At 55.1% G+C, this 17452-nt stretch overlaps 5 protein-coding genes across 5 annotated transcripts; 2 read left to right on the forward strand and 3 right to left on the reverse strand.

The window, feature by feature from the left end:
* Positions 1-292: 292 nt before the first annotated feature.
* On the forward strand, positions 293-2165 carry KVR01_002655 (uncharacterized protein; the record flags this gene model as incomplete). Its single annotated transcript, XM_044789239.1, has 4 exons — positions 293-943; positions 1017-1451; positions 1508-2041; positions 2097-2165. The coding sequence occupies 4 exons, from the start codon at positions 293-295 to the stop codon at positions 2163-2165; spliced, it is 1689 nt and encodes a 562-aa protein (XP_044647670.1).
* A 1427-nt stretch (positions 2166-3592) lies between these two features.
* KVR01_002754 (uncharacterized protein) lies at positions 3593-4066 on the forward strand (the record flags this gene model as incomplete). The annotated part of the gene is made up of 3 exons (XM_044790021.1): positions 3593-3633; positions 3719-3959; positions 4052-4066. The coding sequence occupies 3 exons, from the start codon at positions 3593-3595 to the stop codon at positions 4064-4066; spliced, it is 297 nt and encodes a 98-aa protein (XP_044647769.1).
* Positions 4067-4574: 508 nt separating this feature from the next.
* Positions 4575-8306, reverse strand: KVR01_003364 (uncharacterized protein; the record flags this gene model as incomplete). The annotated part of the gene is made up of 9 exons (XM_044793319.1): positions 4575-4606; positions 4730-5222; positions 5276-5796; positions 5881-6241; positions 6790-7223; positions 7279-7783; positions 7839-7965; positions 8040-8071; positions 8127-8306. The coding sequence occupies 9 exons, from the start codon at positions 8304-8306 to the stop codon at positions 4575-4577; spliced, it is 2685 nt and encodes an 894-aa protein (XP_044648379.1).
* Positions 8307-8786: 480 nt separating this feature from the next.
* Positions 8787-10002, reverse strand: KVR01_002893 (uncharacterized protein). Its single transcript, XM_044782695.1, has 4 exons — positions 9608-10002; positions 9427-9509; positions 9270-9320; positions 8787-9200 (listed from the first exon to the last, which is right to left on the reverse strand). The coding sequence occupies exons 1-4, from the start codon at positions 9908-9910 to the stop codon at positions 8825-8827; spliced, it is 813 nt and encodes a 270-aa protein (XP_044647908.1). The 5' UTR covers positions 9911-10002; the 3' UTR covers positions 8787-8824.
* Positions 10003-13644: 3642 nt separating this feature from the next.
* Positions 13645-17361, reverse strand: KVR01_002980 (uncharacterized protein). The gene is made up of 4 exons (XM_044789360.1): positions 16907-17361; positions 16539-16832; positions 16373-16482; positions 13645-16319 (listed from the first exon to the last, which is right to left on the reverse strand). Exons 1-4 carry the CDS (start codon positions 17063-17065, stop codon positions 14120-14122), a joined length of 2763 nt encoding a protein of 920 aa, XP_044647995.1. The 5' UTR covers positions 17066-17361; the 3' UTR covers positions 13645-14119.
* Positions 17362-17452: the final 91 nt, after the last annotated feature.

Raw genomic sequence — 17452 nt, forward strand, 5'->3', positions numbered from 1 at the left:
TCGGATGCCCGAATTCAAAGTAATATTTCAATGAGCACCAACTGAATTGGTTCTGTTGCAATGCTCAAGCAAATGTGCGCGACCTTCCCTGCAGCGAATAGTGGTATTAATATTGGAAATTCAGAATTCTGGTTGATGGCCGAGGTCATAACCCTGAGTGTCACAACCCTGAAGTCTAACCCAGGGCTCCGCTGCAAACCCTGAAAACGCAGAGCCTTGGGTGAAGCCTCGAGCTCCTCGCCGAGCTTCTCACTTGAACCAATGTCAAGCCTAGCTGCACACCCATGGCAACATGTGCGGGATCCATGCTTTGATATCTGCATCGCATCCAGCAGCCATCACAGCCAATCTGCGACGATGTCTCTGTGGCCGGGGCCCAGATCACATCACCACTCTCGAGACGCAGCTGGTCGACGGCGCAGCCACGACTCACCTCTCCTTCACCTCCTCGGTCCTCGCTCTTCGTGGTGATCACGTTGCCCAGCAGCCGTTCGTCGACGCCGAGACCGGCTCGATACTTTGCTGGAACGGGGAAGCCTGGAAGATTCGTCACCATGACGTATCCGGCAATGATGGCGAAGCGATAGCTGCTCTCCTGGGTGAAGCCGTGAGGCGGCACCGTGGAGAGCGTGAGGCTGCCATTTTGCAGGTACTCCGGTCCATCGACGGCCCATTCGCATTCGTGTTTTTTGATAAGCCATCAAGCAAGATATATTATGGTCGCGATCGCCTTGGGCGTCGATCATTGGTGCTACTCGAAGAAGGCCAGCGCGTTACGCTGTCCAGCATTGCAGATGCAGTCAACCCGCAGTGGAGGGAGGTTGAGGCTGACGGCATCTACGTCCTGGATGCGGCGAGCATTCACTCACATAATTCCTCTGAAGATAATCACCGTGCGACAACACGACTGAGTTGGTTGGATGAGGATGACGCAGTAGATTTTGTGAGTTTACTGCTGCTACTCATCGGGTTGTTACATCGTACTCCCAGCAAGTACCCGGGACTTACTCATGCAGGTTTCCAACATTGGCCATTTTAATTCAGATGTCCCCGAAGGAGACGTTCGCCTAGCACCCGGCTCGCCACCAGTGACGGCCCTGCGTCAGCAGCTGACAGAGTCTCTCAGACTGCGCGTCCTCAATGTGCCTTTACCACCAGGAGCTGATGAGCACCAGCAAAGTGCGAGGGTGGCTGTATTGTTCTCCGGTGGGCTGGACTGTACTGTGATTGCGAGAATGTGTCACGATCTCATTCCTCTTGAACAGTCTATCGACTTGATCAATGTCGCGTTTGAGAATCCTCGAGTCGCGGCCAACGCTCAGAAGCTGAGGGGCCAGGAGGACTCAGGTTCATTCAACATCTATGAGGCCTGCCCGGATAGGATGACGGGAAGGAAGTCCTTCGCCGAACTTCAGGAAGTCTGTCCTGGGCGGGCCTGGAACTTTATCGCAGTACGTCTTTCCCTAGATGCCTAATCCCGCGGCCTCAATACTTAAACCCAAGGCAGGTCAATGTCCCTTACTCCGAGTATTCAAGCCACAAGGCCGAGGTTGTATCTCTCATTTACCCCCACAACACCGAGATGGACCTCTCCATAGCTTGTGCTCTGTACTTTTCTGCTCGGGGTCAGGGCGTGGCTATCACAGATGCCACCACAACTGCCTCAGCAGACTGTACCACAGGGGCGCGAGTGCTTCTCTCAGGGCTTGGCGCCGATGAGCTCTTTGGAGGCTATCAACGTCATGCGACAGCCTACCAGAGACAAGGCTATCCGGGGCTGGTCGACGAGCTCAAACTTGACGTTAGCAGGCTAGGAAAGCGGAACCTCGGCAGAGATGATCGAGTGATGTCGCACTGGGGAAAAGAAGTACGCTTCCCGTATCTGGACGAAGAGCTGGTGCGATGGGCCATTGGGACCCCAGCATGGGAGAAATGCGATTTCAGTAACCCCGATGGGGTTGTTGAAGCGGGCAAGCGGGTTTTGAGACTGGTTGCTTTGGAACTCGGCATGAGCCAGGTGGCGACTGAGAAGAAGCGGGCCGTGAGTTGGGTTGTCATTTCCGTCTGGAAGCTTGGTTCTAACTTGGTTGCAACAGATCCAGTTCGGCTCCCGAACAGCAAAGATGGAAAGTGGAAAGGTCAAAGGCACAACGCCGTTGTCGTGAGACAGACGAACCGGTGCGGGCTCGACTTCCTCCTGGCGGTGATGACATTACAGATACTTCTGAGTCACAGAGGCTTTCCGGATATCATGATGGTCGTGTTGTTTCGTACAGAAACCCATCGTCTTGTAATACCTGGCCCTGCGAGACAATGAAGTCGTAAAGGCAAGTCTGAGCCAGGATGTGAGGGGCGAATTCAGGCATAGAGAGTAGAAATGGCATGTGGCCAAACACGAAGCAATGACACTACTACTACAGTACCGAAGAACTTGGTGGTTGCATCCGAATGCGGGAGCCGGCCGTGGGCTAATCTCTTCGCCATGCCCATTCTGGACCCAGAAGCTCAGAAAATCGAAAATACCATACCCCCTGGACCCGGCTGCTAGCTACTGCAGGAGCGGGACGGTCTGGGGGTGGGGCCGCCCCATAAAAGAAAGACCCTAAACGGGCAGGTTGGCAGGCTGCCAGGAACACAGTTGAAGGCCCAGACCGTCCAGTTAGGGGCTGTGCTTTGGGCGCCACCCTCCAGCTGGCAGCCCTGCCGGGCCCTGCTCGGGAGCTGCAAGTTCGAAACGCCTGGGCTCTTGACCTTGCCAACCTACGACGTTTCCTGCAAGACCACTGTGCTCCTGATTTGGAATCGGTGAGTCCCAGAAATGCCGCTGGAGAAGAAAATGGAGCTCGGCTCTTCTGTCACGCGCGCCAGCTGGCGAGGACAAAACTTGGGAGGGTCCCCGGCTGCCCTGCCAAGAGGTGACATGGCGGGCCCGACGGGCTGGCTGTCCCGATCTGGCGATTCCTTCGCCTGAAGAGACAAGCCCCTCTCCCCACCAGGACCAGTCTCTTGATCAAAGACACGAGAGGCGGGCGCCATGACTCGAATGTTTTCTCCCTGGACACTTGGGTCCCACAAGGCCATTCGAGCCAGCCCTCAGTCTTCTCCTGGCCGCACTCTCTGGTCGCTTGTTGACAAGTGAGCCGGCCCCAATTGCAACAGTCAAGAGCACGAGACACGAGACCAGCTTCCTTTCTCGCAACAGCTTCGACTCGCGCCCGCGCATTGAGCGGCTGAGAAGAGACCCAGAGCCACATGTCTCAGGCCCGGGGCACCTCCACGCTGGGCGAGGATCAGGACCGGCGCATATCGACAAGGCAAGTTTCGAGGGGTTGACCAAGAGGCCAAGAACGTCAGCATGGCAACCTCACCAACGCCCGCCACGCGGCCGCCACCCACGGCGCATAGCAGGAGGTCAATGTTTATCGAGGCGCCCATGGAATACACGCCCGCACAGTCGACCTACGAGGGCTCGGTCCGCGGGCGCGACCGCTGGGGCTGGCCTGATATAACCCAACGCAGCTGGGCTCAAGCTGCGCTGCGGGCCTCGAATGGAGTTGCGCATGCCGCGGCGTGTTCGTTGCTTCTCTCGATCATGGCCGAGTTCCTCTACAGGCACAGAGGCCGCGAGCAAAGGTTCGTCTCAAGATCTGATGGGGTTGGTGCGGGCCCGCTCTGAACTGGGACAGGGCTCACTAACAGAGTTATCTTGTGGACACAGGCCGCCAGCCATCGCGCTTACTATCCTCGTCGCTACCGATATTTCCCTCGATATTTATTCCGTCGCCAGGGCCAAGAAGAAATGGCAAGCCTTGGCCTTGATTGCCCGCTTACTCAACGGGCTAGGCTACATTGCCATGTTCCTGGTTTATGTCGGCTTCCGCGAAGTGTTCCCGCACGGTTATACTTACTGGGGAATGACTTCAGGATTCTCGGACCCTGTCGTTTACCTTCTCCTATGGGTGATTGGGATCTGGGACCTGCTACACACCAGCATTCATCGCCACACCCTGGGACGAGACCTACGGACCGGGATCACATTCTCTCGGCACAGAACGAGGCCAAATGACAGTGGCGTCTCTCAAGTTCCGAACACCGTTTCAACGCCTTCCCAGCTTGAGCGCGGCATGGCCACAGAAGTGAACATCGCTCTAGGTGAGGTCCAATCGGGCGAAAAGCATAGAACTCAATTGGATGCGATGAGTAGAAATGGGTCATCTTCGACATCAGTGGAGTCGTCATCCCAAGGATCAACATCAGCAGGTACTCCAGAGAGCAAGACCGTGAGCGCAGAGTCGAGCAGGAGAACAAGCACTGCCTTATCAGAGGGCACGTCGGAGGGTGACGGCGCTCGCGAAGTCGCCATCTCACGAGAAGCATCCAAGCCATGAAATTAGCAAATTCTACAATTGTACATATATCCGTAATGCTAAAGCCGTCGCTTTCTACATTGAGGCCTACCCAGTTGCCCCTCGTCGAATTCCTTCCACTTTCGATAAGCTGAGTTGCCTCCGGAGACCGACTTTCGCAAATATCACAGAGCGGGCCTAAGAGGGAATCGTCCTGTTGGTATGCCTCTAAACTTTGACACCATTCTCTTCGATTTTCTCTACATCAGCATTGGTCAGCAAAATCAGCATGTCAGTCGCCTCAGTCAAACCTTAGTATGGCCATTTGGCTCATGCCTACAAGTGGATCGCTGATGGAGATCTTGGGGAGGGATTAAACGTACTGCCTTTCTCATTGAAAACAATCACACTGAATGCAGCATGGTCGTTGTCGTCCGTTAACCCACGGTCGTCGTCGGCCTCAGGCGGTAGCCGGCTATACATCCCCTTCCCCGGCCGAGGCCACAGCTTGGTGAACGAGGACTCCTCTTCATCATAGACATGATTCCCAGCCGCGAGGGCGCTTGCCTGCGCGGCTGTCTTGCTCTGCAGTGAGCCAGTCCCCGAACGGGCTTTGGCCAGGGTTGACTTCTTCGCATTGGCCGGGATCTTGCGGATGAAGTTCAGGGGGGCTGTGGGGTTTGTCTCGGCGCGGTGGAAGAGACCACCTGCCGAGGCACCTGCGAAGAGAGACCGTGGCGAGCTGCCCGCTGGCAATTTCTTTGGGGTAGAAGTGGACTCGATTGGGAAGATAGGGAGGTCGGGGTGCAACTCCGTGGCATGGAGTATTATGTTGACCAAGTCTTCGGGGGAGAGGGCAGAAAGATAGGCTCGTTTCTGGTGTCGATATTAGCAGCGGCAGCCGACGTTGGCTACGAGGACCAGCTCACCTGCGATGCTGGTCTATCAGCCCAACTGCCAAACCTAGGCTGCTCGACCTTCTTCTTGGGTTGTAGCCGCTCCCTCTTGGCCTGACAGATCACACAGTACCATTTCAGGTTCTGGTCCTTGGTGATCTCGTCTTCTATCCATGGATCATGACACCGCTGGTGCCAGGGATCGTTGCAGCCATCACAAAACACCATCTGGTTGGTGGCCGGGCTGTGCATTCGGGTACATTTCTTGCAGAGAGCCTGCTCCGTCGTTCGCTTGCCCAGACGCGCATTCTTCTTTGCATTGTCCTCGGCTGCAGGATCGTACGTGTCCGGTTTTAGAATCCGCCTTCCTGATTGTGTGATCTGAGGGGTTGTCGCCTGCTTGGGCTTTGCTTTCTTGATGCCCTCACCGTAATCCGAACCCTCAGCTAGCGAGGAGACGTCACTAATATCCCCATCGCCACGGGCTCGTTTTCGCTTCTGACCGACTGCCCCTGTTTGTCTTGCGTTGGAGCCGCTTGTCAGAGCTGACTTCACTGGGAGGCGGATTGTGCTGGTTGTTGTGCTCCTCGAAGAAGACGTGGGAGCCGGCAGCGACATGGTGTTTCCACTCGTCATGCTTGCAACTATGCGCTCCCTGACACTCTCATAGACGGGCCTCGGGAAGCTCGGTCTCGGCGCGCCGGGGGCTGTGGCTGATGCGAGGGCGGAACTCAGCCCGCCAGCTTCGCCGCGCATTCGCTTCAATATCATCTGTGTCGCAGGCGAGAACTGGGGGGTATACGGGGACGAGAACCTCCTGGAGCCATCGCTGACATACGGGGAGGCTGAGCGTGAGGCAAGGGCAGGCGATGCGTTTGCTGCTGCGGATGGGGGTGCTGCTGGTGTTGTGCCTTTACCATCACCGGCGTCGTCCGCTGGCACTGACGTGCCTGTTGTCAAATTGGGATCAGCCATGGTTTTTGTTCGGGGAATATTGCCCTGTAAGTGTTCTCTGTAAGTGGTCTGGCTACATTGCATGAACAGCCGCGAGTGAGGACGATGGCCCCGGGGAGTGGCCCGACGCTGGAAAGCACGTGCATATCACGTGCTATGTCGATCCCTGCGTACCTTCACCTCTTCCGCTCCCACTTTAATGCCATCTTATGTTCAGTCACTTGCTCTCTGCTCGAAGCTATCAGCTCTGCTTCACCTACCCTCAAGAGAGCCCATGCTCTTCAATGGCTGCATGTGTAGTTTGCCTGCCAAAGTGCCTAGCTCGTTGCAGTATCCGCAGACAACCTTGGAGCCCAACAGATTGTCTGCTGCGGCAATGGTCGATCCATAAAACGCTCCTTTTCCTGGATTCACAGACAAATCAACACCTAAAGAACCTGATGATATCTACTCATGTGGTAGAAGCAATTATCGACGGCTGCTACCTCTGGTCGGTGCTATGCTACTTAGGCACTTGGTTCTCAATTGACTACGCCCTTCTCTCTCAGGGCGCGAATCTGGGCCTCATCCAAGCCGATGTGTTCCCGTAACACCTCGTCGGTGTGCTGTCCCAGCGTCGGTGGTGGGCTCCTGAGCCCAGGCTTGCTTTCGGAAAATTTCATCGGGGTGTTGACCAACTTGATAGGACCGCAGTCCCCGTGATCGACTTCTATGACCATGTTGCGCGCCAGCGTGTGCTCGTGGTTCAATGTCCCCTGGACGTCGTTTACCGCGGCATACGGCATTCCTTTCCCCTCAAAGACGTCCAGCCACTCTTTTGTGGTCTTCTGGGTCGATATATTCTCGATCTCTGCCTCAAGCTCGTCCCTGTTCGCAACTCGTTGCGAGTTGATCTTGAATTTAGGGTCGTCTTTCCACTCAGGCTTGCCCAATCCGTCGCAAAGGATGCCGAACAAGCGGTCATTCCCGCCACCAAACAGGACATCGCCGTCTTTAGTTTTGAAGGCCTTGTATGGGACAATCGATGCTGATCATGTTAGTCAGAAAGATGCAAGCAGACCGCCGTGGCTCGGCGAACTCACGATGTGCCGTGCCCCATCTCCCGGTGTCCTTGTCGCCACTGATGAGGCAGCTACTGGCAATATTGGCCAGGGTGGCCGTTTGACAGTCGCTCAAGGCGATATCGAGATGCTGCCCTTTCCCGGACTTCTGACGGCCAAGAAGGGCAGCCATGATGGAATTGCTCGTGTATAGGCCCGTGGTCAGATCAGTGACAGCAACACCAACCTTGACGGGGGGGCCATCACGGGCGCCGGTGATGTGCATCAAGCCGAATTCTGCCTCAACCATCACATCATAGCCTGCTCTTTGCGAGTACGGGCCGCTCTGGCCGTAGCCAGTAATCGAGGCATAGATCAGGGCCGGGTTGATCTTATGGATGGTATCGAAGTCGAGCCCGTATTTCTTCAGCGCTCCGGGGATGTAATTCTCCACGAGAATGTCGCATTTAGCCGCCAGCTTGTGGAGGATGTCGACGCCAGCGGGATCCTGGAAGGACAGACCCAAGGACTTCTTGTTCCGGTTGACCTTGGTAGGAGTTAGTCTCCAAGGTGCCAACACGCCGAGCGACTCAATTGCTCACACCTAAGAAGTAAGCCGACTCTCCAGGCCCTTTATGCTCCGAGCCGTCTCTGTATTTTGCATATGGAGGACCCCACGCCCTTGTGTCATCACCGCGAACTGGATGCTCGATCTTGATGACCTCAGCACTGGCCAGACTCAGCATCTGCGGACCGAACTCGGTTTGAATGAACGTCTCCCCCCCCCCCTAGGGCGTGCTTACCCAAGATCACCAAGAATTTGAGTGCAGTAAGGCTAGACCATTGGGTTAGCGAATCAGGGGACACTTGGCCGACAGAGGTCGACTTACACCGGCCAATACACGTGTCATGTCTAGCACCCGGTAGCCTTGAAGGGGCAGCGAGCCGGCCGCGGTCGAGGAGCGGCGACAGAGACGGGCTTGATTCCTGCTGGCACTCGAAAGCTGAGACAGGCATGGTCGCGCACTTTTGCATGACCTCATCAAGGCCGAGAGACTGCTGGAAGCCATGTTTGGGGCGCTCACATTGAGTGTTGCACGATGGAGGACCTACCTAGGCACAGTAGAAACAATCCCATCCCGTGGACCGCTGGCCGAGATCGCAAGGACGGTGGTTGGGAGCCGAGGTCCACTGAGTGGCCCCCGGAGGCTAGCTGCCCTTCAGCGGGGTCGGCATTCGGTTTCGGTCCAAGGTGGGAGGGACGGACCGGAGCCGCCTGTGCTGCATCCAACGCCAAAACGGCGTGGATAATAAACGTTCGGTCATTCACAATAAGAAGCTCGCGTGCTCATTGTTGTGTGGACGGAAGACGATCAGAGCGGGGCAAGCGGCCGTCGCCAAACTTTAAGTTGATAATTACTTGAGTATGCTACGGACTACGAGTAGAATGCACGAAATACTCGCTACAACAGCTCGAGCAGCACTCAACCCCCTCTCATTCCACCCACCCCGACATCCCAAAACTTACTATTACTAGTATGCCGCCGGGACCGTCGTTTCGCACATATAGCCCATCCCCAGGCCAGTCCTAACCAGTGTACTTCACTGTGACAGAAGATCCAGAGACAGACGAGCTGGTCAGGACCTTGCTGTTCTGCTTTATGTCAATGAGGGTGGCCCCAGAGGGGGAAACCGTGCCGGAAGACCCGCTGGCAGAGGCTCCAGTGAAGGTCACAGTGCCGAAGTTGGCAAATGGGACAAGAGAGCCGCCGGAGCTGAAGTCCTCGACAATCCATTCCGCGTTGAGCTCCTGCAGGGCTCGGGTTTGGCCGGTGAACGTGTGGGTCACGGAAGTACCCTTTGACACGTTCTTCACAACTGCAGTTCCGGCCGTGGTCGAGGTAGCTGTGACGGTCACAGTGATGGTATCACCAGCCGAGATGCTGATACCGCTGAAGGTATAGCTGTTGTAAACTTGGTTAGACCAACAGCCACTCATCTCAGAAATGTTCCGCGGACGTTGTGGTACTTACGCATAATCGGGGTACCACTCATACCATGCGTCAAAGCTGATTGTTGACCCCCTAAGTCGTGACGTTAGTCCTGCTACGGATCCTAAAGTGTTGCATTCTACAGCATCCCAAAAACATGACAGGTTGGGATCCGTCAGAGGAGAAAGGTGATACTGACTTAATATAGAAGTCCACTCCAGTCTGCAAAATCGAATTTGTTGCAGTGTCTCCGTCAATGCCCACCCACGCGGAAGCGGCGTACTACATCAGTCCGAGTCAGCATGGGAATTTCTGGCACCACCATGTCCAAGCACTTCAGGATTTCCACAGTGATGGACGTTTGGGAGCTGCTCACTAACCTCAGTATTGGAGCTACCACCCGAGGGCTTGGAAGGAGTCGGCACGACAAATGTGCCCGTGACCGACTTGTAGCCAGTGCCAATGAGAACGGCGCCCGCCCAGTTGGACGAGTACTCGGCATGAGCAGTCTCGTTGGTGAATGCCTCGACCTGAAGACCATCGAGCTCCGTAGCAGGAAGAAGCGGGTTGGTCTGCCTGGATGCCGCGCGGGCCGCGTGCCGCTCACGACGCTTCTCGGTCCAACGGGCGGCGATGGCAACCTCAGCGCTGAGGGCGACGGTGGCAAGAGCAGAGAACCTCATTTTGAAGTCGTTTCACCGAGTCTGTACTTGTGCAAGGAGGAAAGCGAGGAGACAATGGTAGGTCCTGAATTTGGCTGATGCTCAAAGGCCGCTGTTGATGAGAGGGACACAGCTTTTACGATGAGGATATCAATGCTTCTTTATACCTGAGCCTTTGATAATCGAGGACCTGCGTGCCTGACCAGCCGCTGCACCTATGCATCTCTCCCCGTGCAATCACCATCGGCCATGGCCAGGGCCACCGGGTTGCGAAGCAACATTACGAAGCCAGAGAGATATGGAATGAGGCTATCTTGCCCCATATGGTGTCACTGCAGGGCCGTGTGTATTTACTACCACCTTCCTCATTGAAGGGGAATATCCCGGACCATTTCGAGTGCATAGAGTCCCCGTCTGGCAGTCTGGCCAGCCTGCACATGTGGTGTTGAATGGACGGGCGGGCAGGGGTGTCAGGGCACTGTCGCCATTCCACCAAGCTTATGTCAAGCTTGAAGGGGTGTGAACCAGGAAGATAGAAGATCAACGTCCACGTAGCGCCATGGTCCGATGGGCCCAGTGAGATATGAGATACGGCAAGCCCATATACACCGTAACATACTATTCTGAATAGCAATGTCCACCAATCAACAAAGATAAAGCGAGTTCAGCCGGCAGGTCTAGCTGAGACTGGAATCACTGCCCCGGGCGGGGTCCGGGGGGTGGGAACACTCGAGGTGGTCGTGACCGGTGGGTACTAGTATTAGTATGAGAATGTTGTGGACGGTCGGACTTGAGGTTGGAACATCCAGATACAACGCAGCAGGCCATCGGCAGGGGAGCGGAGAGGGGCCACACCACCTAGTGTTATCAATACGACCCATGAATGGTCAGCGGCACGCTTTCGTCAGGGCAGTCGCCGTGTGCGTTATCAAACGCCTGATTTCACAATGCACGCCCAGGTCGTTTTCTTCTCATAATAAGCTGTTGACGTGATGCCGTATCTCGCCGGAATGGAGAGAGTTGGCAACACTCAATTCGCTTCCAAGACTGCGGCGGCTCATCGTAATCCCTGAACAGCAGTCCAGCCAGGCTATCAACCTCACCAGCACAAGATGATGGGAGCTCTAAGCGCTCCTCCGTCAGATGCAGGCCGCGCGGTAAACTGCAACCCTTCTTGCCGGGCTCTTCCGTCTGCCGATCCACCTTGCAAACAATCCCGGGCAATCGCCAAGATCCCTTGTCAAAAGCTTGTGTTGCTGGGCGCCAAGGTCCCGACTATTTCGTGCACTCACTAGTATTCACCAATACCGTCCAAAGCTTGCGTGCGACGCACCTCATCTGACATGAACCAACCCAGGCAAAGCTGGCCTGAACACCTTCCTCTTTTGCCCTTGGGCCAACAACCTTGCCTCGCGCTAGGATGTGGCGATGATAGCCAGTGCCGGAATTTCCAGTTGCTCTGCTACCTAGGTACGGAGTATGAGCCCGTGATATCATCTTCGTGCCCGGCCAGTGCCAGATGTGTTGAATACAATTGAGTCTTCCTCAAAGATGTCTCGGAGATCCGGAGCCGAAAGTCGTGCTTCCGGTTTGGCAGCAATCAGGGACCGGTTGTGCACAGGAAGTGAACGCCAAAGTGAACGCCAACGTTTCCCGATATTACCTAGGCACTCGGCATCCCCACGAATATGAGTCCCTCCATTGTGTCATCTGGTGCGCGGAGCTGTTTACCTAGGGACTTTTCCAGAGCAGTCAAAATTATATCCCATAGTCTCAAGCCACCCATGACCGTGGTTTCATTTCTAATGCCCATACGTATAAAATGAATGTGGTGCATTTACAGCGGTCAAGGGTTTCACTTCTATTCCGGATACGTCCGAATTGCATAGCACGATTTAAATTACTTGTGTATGTCCAAATCGTGTGGGTTCGCTCATTCACACTGCCTCAGGCGACTTGTCGAGCACATTGGGCAACTGATATGCCACTTACCTCAGCCGAACTACCCAAGTCAGAAAAGGACTACCTTCATATCTATTGCTCAATCATGTTGCAGCTCACCTGCTTATTGGATTTGTCTCTGCAGTGACACAATGGCACTTCGTTTTTATATACGGTCCTGATTTCAGCAGGAAACCGAGTTCTCATGTACCACAAAGTCCTCAAAGCACTAAAGTGCTTGATACAATGCAGGGTGGCACGCCAGACAGCTTTGTGATATTTACTGCTATCAGCGAGCACAAATGCTTGAACCTAACATTGTCTCCCATTTTCCAAGGAGCCTTCCGACATGTCCCTTTGAGCTTACTTAGATACCTTTTAGAACTCTGGCTCTGGGCAACGAAATTTGGCTTCGCAGTTGTTTTATATCTGTACTGTAGCCGACCTTTAGGGATCAGATCTTGGGCTCGACGGCGTCTCGTAGAGGCAGGGATGGATGGTATTCAACATGCTGCGATCATTCATAATTCGACTAATGGTGGGTCAACTGGTGGCCTCCTTGTTACACTTCTCGCCACAGCCAAGACCAACAAGTTGGCTGAGACACCGTTGCCCCCTCCCCTAATGTGCATCATATCCGCCGTTGTTCTAATTGCCACCCACATGCCAAACCCCAAGCCCCTGGCAGTTGAACGGCTACAACGCGGTGCCCACGAGCTTCACAACGGGAAACATCAACAACTTGAAGTCGTGCTGCGCTGATGAATTAAGTAACTCCCACCAATGCAACCCTTTTGAGCCGCTCAGGCAGCGGAAGGTTTTAATCTCAAAACCTGCAACACAAGGGAAGCAGGCTGGGAACTTCAGAGCACACGAGAAGTTGCATATGTGGTTTCGCTTCTATTCCGTATACGTCCGAGGACATATATAGCGCCTTTATACGGTGGTAAGCACTCAAGACCCAGCGCTTGGAAAGAATACGATGCCGATAACGATAGTTATAATACGATAGGTGCTTGTGGCCTCAGCCTTGCGACGCACAGATAAGGCTAGGGGGTACCGTCTTGACGACGGCGTCGATCGTGGACAGAAGTAGCCCACGGGCTAGTCGCCGACTCTAGGGTATGTAGCTGCGAAGTCGGAATATCATGCTACCAAGTAGGTATGTAAAGTAGGTTGGGCTTGTGCTGTCCTACCAAACCCTTGGGGAAAACACAAGCAGGAAGAACGCTATAAATCTCGATCATTCTCCCAGTCACCGGCCTGAAAGACCGGGCTGTGATAGATATCAATGCCTTGATCCATCATTACGAAACAAAGAAGAGACAATGGTAGATGGGCTGAGGGCTTTCAGATGGATGCCCCTGTGAGCCTTGTTCGAAACGATTATCGACATCTTGAACTTGAAGTTTTGCGAAAGAGCACCGCCACTCGGAGTCCTTACATGACGACATTTCAAGACTTATCGATCGTCGTACCGCATAGGGGCCGTTGCCCGCGTGCTCCCCGCCCGATCGATGCTGCTTTGGCTGGATTAGTCTACACGCAGTATTATCGCCGACCACCCTTTGCATGCACATTATGTACACCAAGAAGATCCGCGCCCGATCGTTTGCTCTTGCTAATAGGTCTCCCAATGGATACTACGCATTAACGCGACGACCCTGGCTCGCTTGTCAAATTGCTTCGTTTGCTGTATGACCAGATATGCAAAAAAGAAAAGAGGACTCATGGTATTGCAGACAACTGGGTCACGCTGGAAATTCAAAAGTACTGGACTGGGACTATCAGGGCACTTTGCACACTTGAACGCCCAGTGGCAAAAATAACATAAAATTTCAGGAGCAACGAGATGTATATAAAAACAAAAAACGCCTTTGCCATGCGATGCTCCAACTCTGAACAACCAGACCGAAGAAGAAAGAAGAGCAAGTTACTTAAACCTCCCGATGCTCGGATATCCGCAGCGAGCACCTTCTTTGCGTGTTGGTAAACGCAAAGGAGCTCAAGCCGCATTGTCTGAGATCGGGCCTGACGATCACCTTCACCTTCGTTGCTCAACGGCAAACCCGGAAGAGATCAGTCATGTTGTACCGCCCATAAACATCTCCAAGGGCATCTCACCTGCCCCAAGGTCTTGCCGATTCCATCACAACGCCATAGTAATTTCCACAGCCTCAAGAACTCCTGACCTCGTGTGACACATGCTCGCGCGAGCAACATTGTTGGCTCAACTTGTACTTCAACATAACACGCAAACATCCCCTTCTAAGAACCGCTTGGCGCCGCTTATTCAGCGACGACCAGGCCTTCTAGGGCTCTAATAGCCCTTGTTCCTTCCTTCTCAAACGCCATAACCATGCTTTCGCACTCGAACTTAAGCTTCTGCTCAGCTTGGCCAGCGTTGTAATAGATCCATTCCTCGACGGTCATGTTGCGCTCCTGTTCCGTGAGCTCGCCACCTTTGGAGAAAAAGCGGTCAGCCGCCCCATGAGTGTCCTCCTGGTCATTTTGAAATCCGCCAAAGACGGAATCTAGGTCGACTGCCGTCCAAGGCTCTGTGCTCTGCAAACTCCCAATGGCATGTTGTTTTGACGGAGAGAGCTGCTTGGAAGGCGACATCTGACGGCTAGGCGTGACTGCGGTGGGAAGAGAAACAGGTGGTATGCGCTTGCCTTTGCTGCTGGCAGTGTTCGGCTTGGAGGAGGGAGGCCGGTTCTCTGCGTCTGACGCTTGTGGGGAAGGGGATGGCGAGATGGTGGCTTGCTTGGCCGATTGCGCGGGTGAGGCATTATGGCGTGGTGTTTTTGGTGGTACCGCAAGGACATTGGAAGTAGAAGTCGAGGTAGAGGGCTCATCTTTCCGAATCGCGAAAGGCGAATCTTTCGGGGCCGGTACAGGTTTTCGGGCGATCCGAGGACTGCTGGCTGCTGCCGAGAAGCTTTCTTGCACCGTCGCTGACTCGACTTGGACATCAGTCACAATATTTTGTGGCTTTGGCTCGACTGATGCCTGGTGAGGAGGCGGCATCTCTGGCCCGACTTCCAAAGGTTTGGGATTCTTGGGAGGGCGACCACGCTTCCCGGTGCTTGTCCGCTTCGTTGTGCCATCCGCCGGGACCAGGGCGGGGGCGGACTCAACGTCCGTCGGTTCTGTAGTGTGCCCCGTGGCGGCCGTTGGGCCAGCAGTCGGAGTTGCCTCAGACTTGACGGCCTCTGATACCTTCGGCTTCTTTGGCGGGCGGCCGCGCTTTGCTGGGCCCTTGGTGCTCGTAGTGCTCACGACGCTGCCAAGCGATGTTCTCCCCAGCGATGTTCTCCCGAGCGATGTTCTGCCCAATGACTTTCTGACCACGGTGCCATTGCTCCCGAAACTGACGTCTGCCTCTGCGATCTCATCCGGCTCTTCTGCCTCTGCATCCATGCGGGACTGTGGCTGCTCCGAAAGCACCGGCAGAGCGGGTTCTTCGCTTTTCTTAGCGGCTGTTTGTTTCGACACTTTCCGAGTGCCAGCCTTACGGCCCTTCTTTGGGACGACCATTTGTTCTGCCTCGGCCTTCTGATCAACATCCATCTCATCCTCCATAGCCTTCAAGTCCGCGTCAACCTGCGCATCGGTTGGCTCGGCCGGCGCAGGGTCAAACATGGCAAAATCAGCCGTCGCAGTATGGGCAAGAGGCTCGTCTTCGTTGTAATCGTTCTTGGCTTCCACCTTCACACGGGAGGCCGTCTTCTTCTTGATGTCCGGATCAGCCAGGATATCCTCATCATCCGACAGTGGCCGCTCAAGGTCAGCCTCCAGCTGTCTATCGATCTCGCTGTCGCTTGGGACAGCGACTGGCCCAGGAGAGTCGGCTGAAGCAGTCGATAATTCTCTGGCGAGCTGAGCCCCAGGTGTTTTCCGCGTATCAGACGCCTTCCTCGCCTTCCTGACTACGGACTTTTTGGGTGGCTCTGGCGCATCGACCATGTCTGTATCAACCGAAGAGGCCTCGGTCGCGGTGCTACCGCGGGCCTTGCGCGTCTTGGCTCGTTTCTTTGGAGCAGGTGCTTCGGCGTTGGTTAGCACCGCATCTTCCAACTCCTCGCTCGATCTCTTGCGGCCTCTTGCGGGCTTTGCAGGTGATGGAGGCGCGGGAGCCGCCTCTTGCTCTGGTTGGTCTTCCGGTACTTCAACAGCTTCGTCCTTCTTCGCACGAGTCTTCCTGGTCTTCGTTGTCGTCGGACCCTTTTTGCCCTTTGTGGCCTTCTTGGCCCCCTTAGAAGCCGTCGTCATGGTGGACGCTGTTGTGAGAACGCTGTCGTCGATATCTGCAGTGACATCGGCAAGGGATGTCAAGTCCGAAGCGACAGTAGCGACAGACTGTAGCGACAGGCGGGAGGCCTTGGAAGTCCTGGCAGCCTTGGACCGTCCTGTCTTCTTAGGGGCCGGCTTCGAGCTGATCAGGGCGAAAAAGGGGCAGTTGGGTGCCCGGCTATAATGTTCATCCCTAGGATGGGTCAGTGCCTCAGACGCATTGAAAGGAGTGGCGCGGCCTCGTACCAAGGTTTGTCACCCTTCTCCCACCCGTCAAGGCCCAAGTGGCAGTATGTGCAAGTGGCATGGTCATCTGACTCCAATGTTGGCGTGTATTTCCAACCAGCCTCAACAAGCTTTTGAGCGCATCAGCACATCTCTTGTAGCGCAGGATAGCAATGGAGCATCATACCTGCTTTGTCTTGCACGTCCAACCCTTGCTGCTCTCGTGAGGCCAACGTCCGGCAAAGGTGGCCTTCCGGGCCTCGGACATGAGCGCGTCTCTGGGGTCCTCGCGCACGTATTCGCCCAGCTCGGCCTCGACCGCCGCCGTGATGGCCCAGCCACATTCAGGTGCGTGTTTTAGGTGCTCCTCGAGGGGTCGGTCGTCCTCCTCCCAGCCGTCGAGGGCCTTGTTGCAGAGGAAACAGATGACATTGTCTGGGTTGCTGGGGTACGGCTGGAAGTAAAAGCCTGCCTTGGCCATCTGTACACAACAGGATCTGGTCAGGACATGTTCAAAAGTGAGCTGTCTGGGGGCACGGGGGTCGAACTGCGCACATCAGAAGGTTTAATGGACTTGTGCGGCCATGACAGCGTCTTTGGGGCGCGAGATGTGGCCGCGGACGATGCCCTCCGCTTTGTGACACGCTGTGGGCCATGGAAAGATGCAAGTCGGTTCTCGTAGATGAAGTACTCATCAATGTCGTCGGTAGACATCGTGAGGGCGATTGCAGCCTGGTGGGCTACGCAGGGCTGGAAGCTATCGTGTTATGATGGACTGGTCGGCGCGTGCATGCGTGCAGCTGGAACAGCCGAAGTGGCAGCCCAGACAGCGTGGGAGTGATGTGGGACGATGAGGTGGGAGTCGTTGTTAGGCGTGTAGGTGTTCTGAAGATGCAAGAGGGCGCGTCCGCATCGTAGACAAGCCTTATTGATCGTGGTTGCAAGGGACAAGCGGATGTAAAGAAATCGCGTCGCAGGGCATGGAGCTCTCAAGCAAGGCAAGGAAGGGCGAGGCGAGGCAAAGCAAACAACCCTGGGCATGAATCCCGACGCGTCATTGGCCTGCCGGCTCTTAAAGTAAACAAACGGGAGCCCCACCAC

This window comes from Diaporthe batatas (genome assembly GCF_019321695.1).
Source record: "Diaporthe batatas strain CRI 302-4 chromosome Unknown Contig00003, whole genome shotgun sequence".
NCBI lineage: Eukaryota > Fungi > Ascomycota > Sordariomycetes > Diaporthales > Diaporthaceae > Diaporthe > Diaporthe batatas.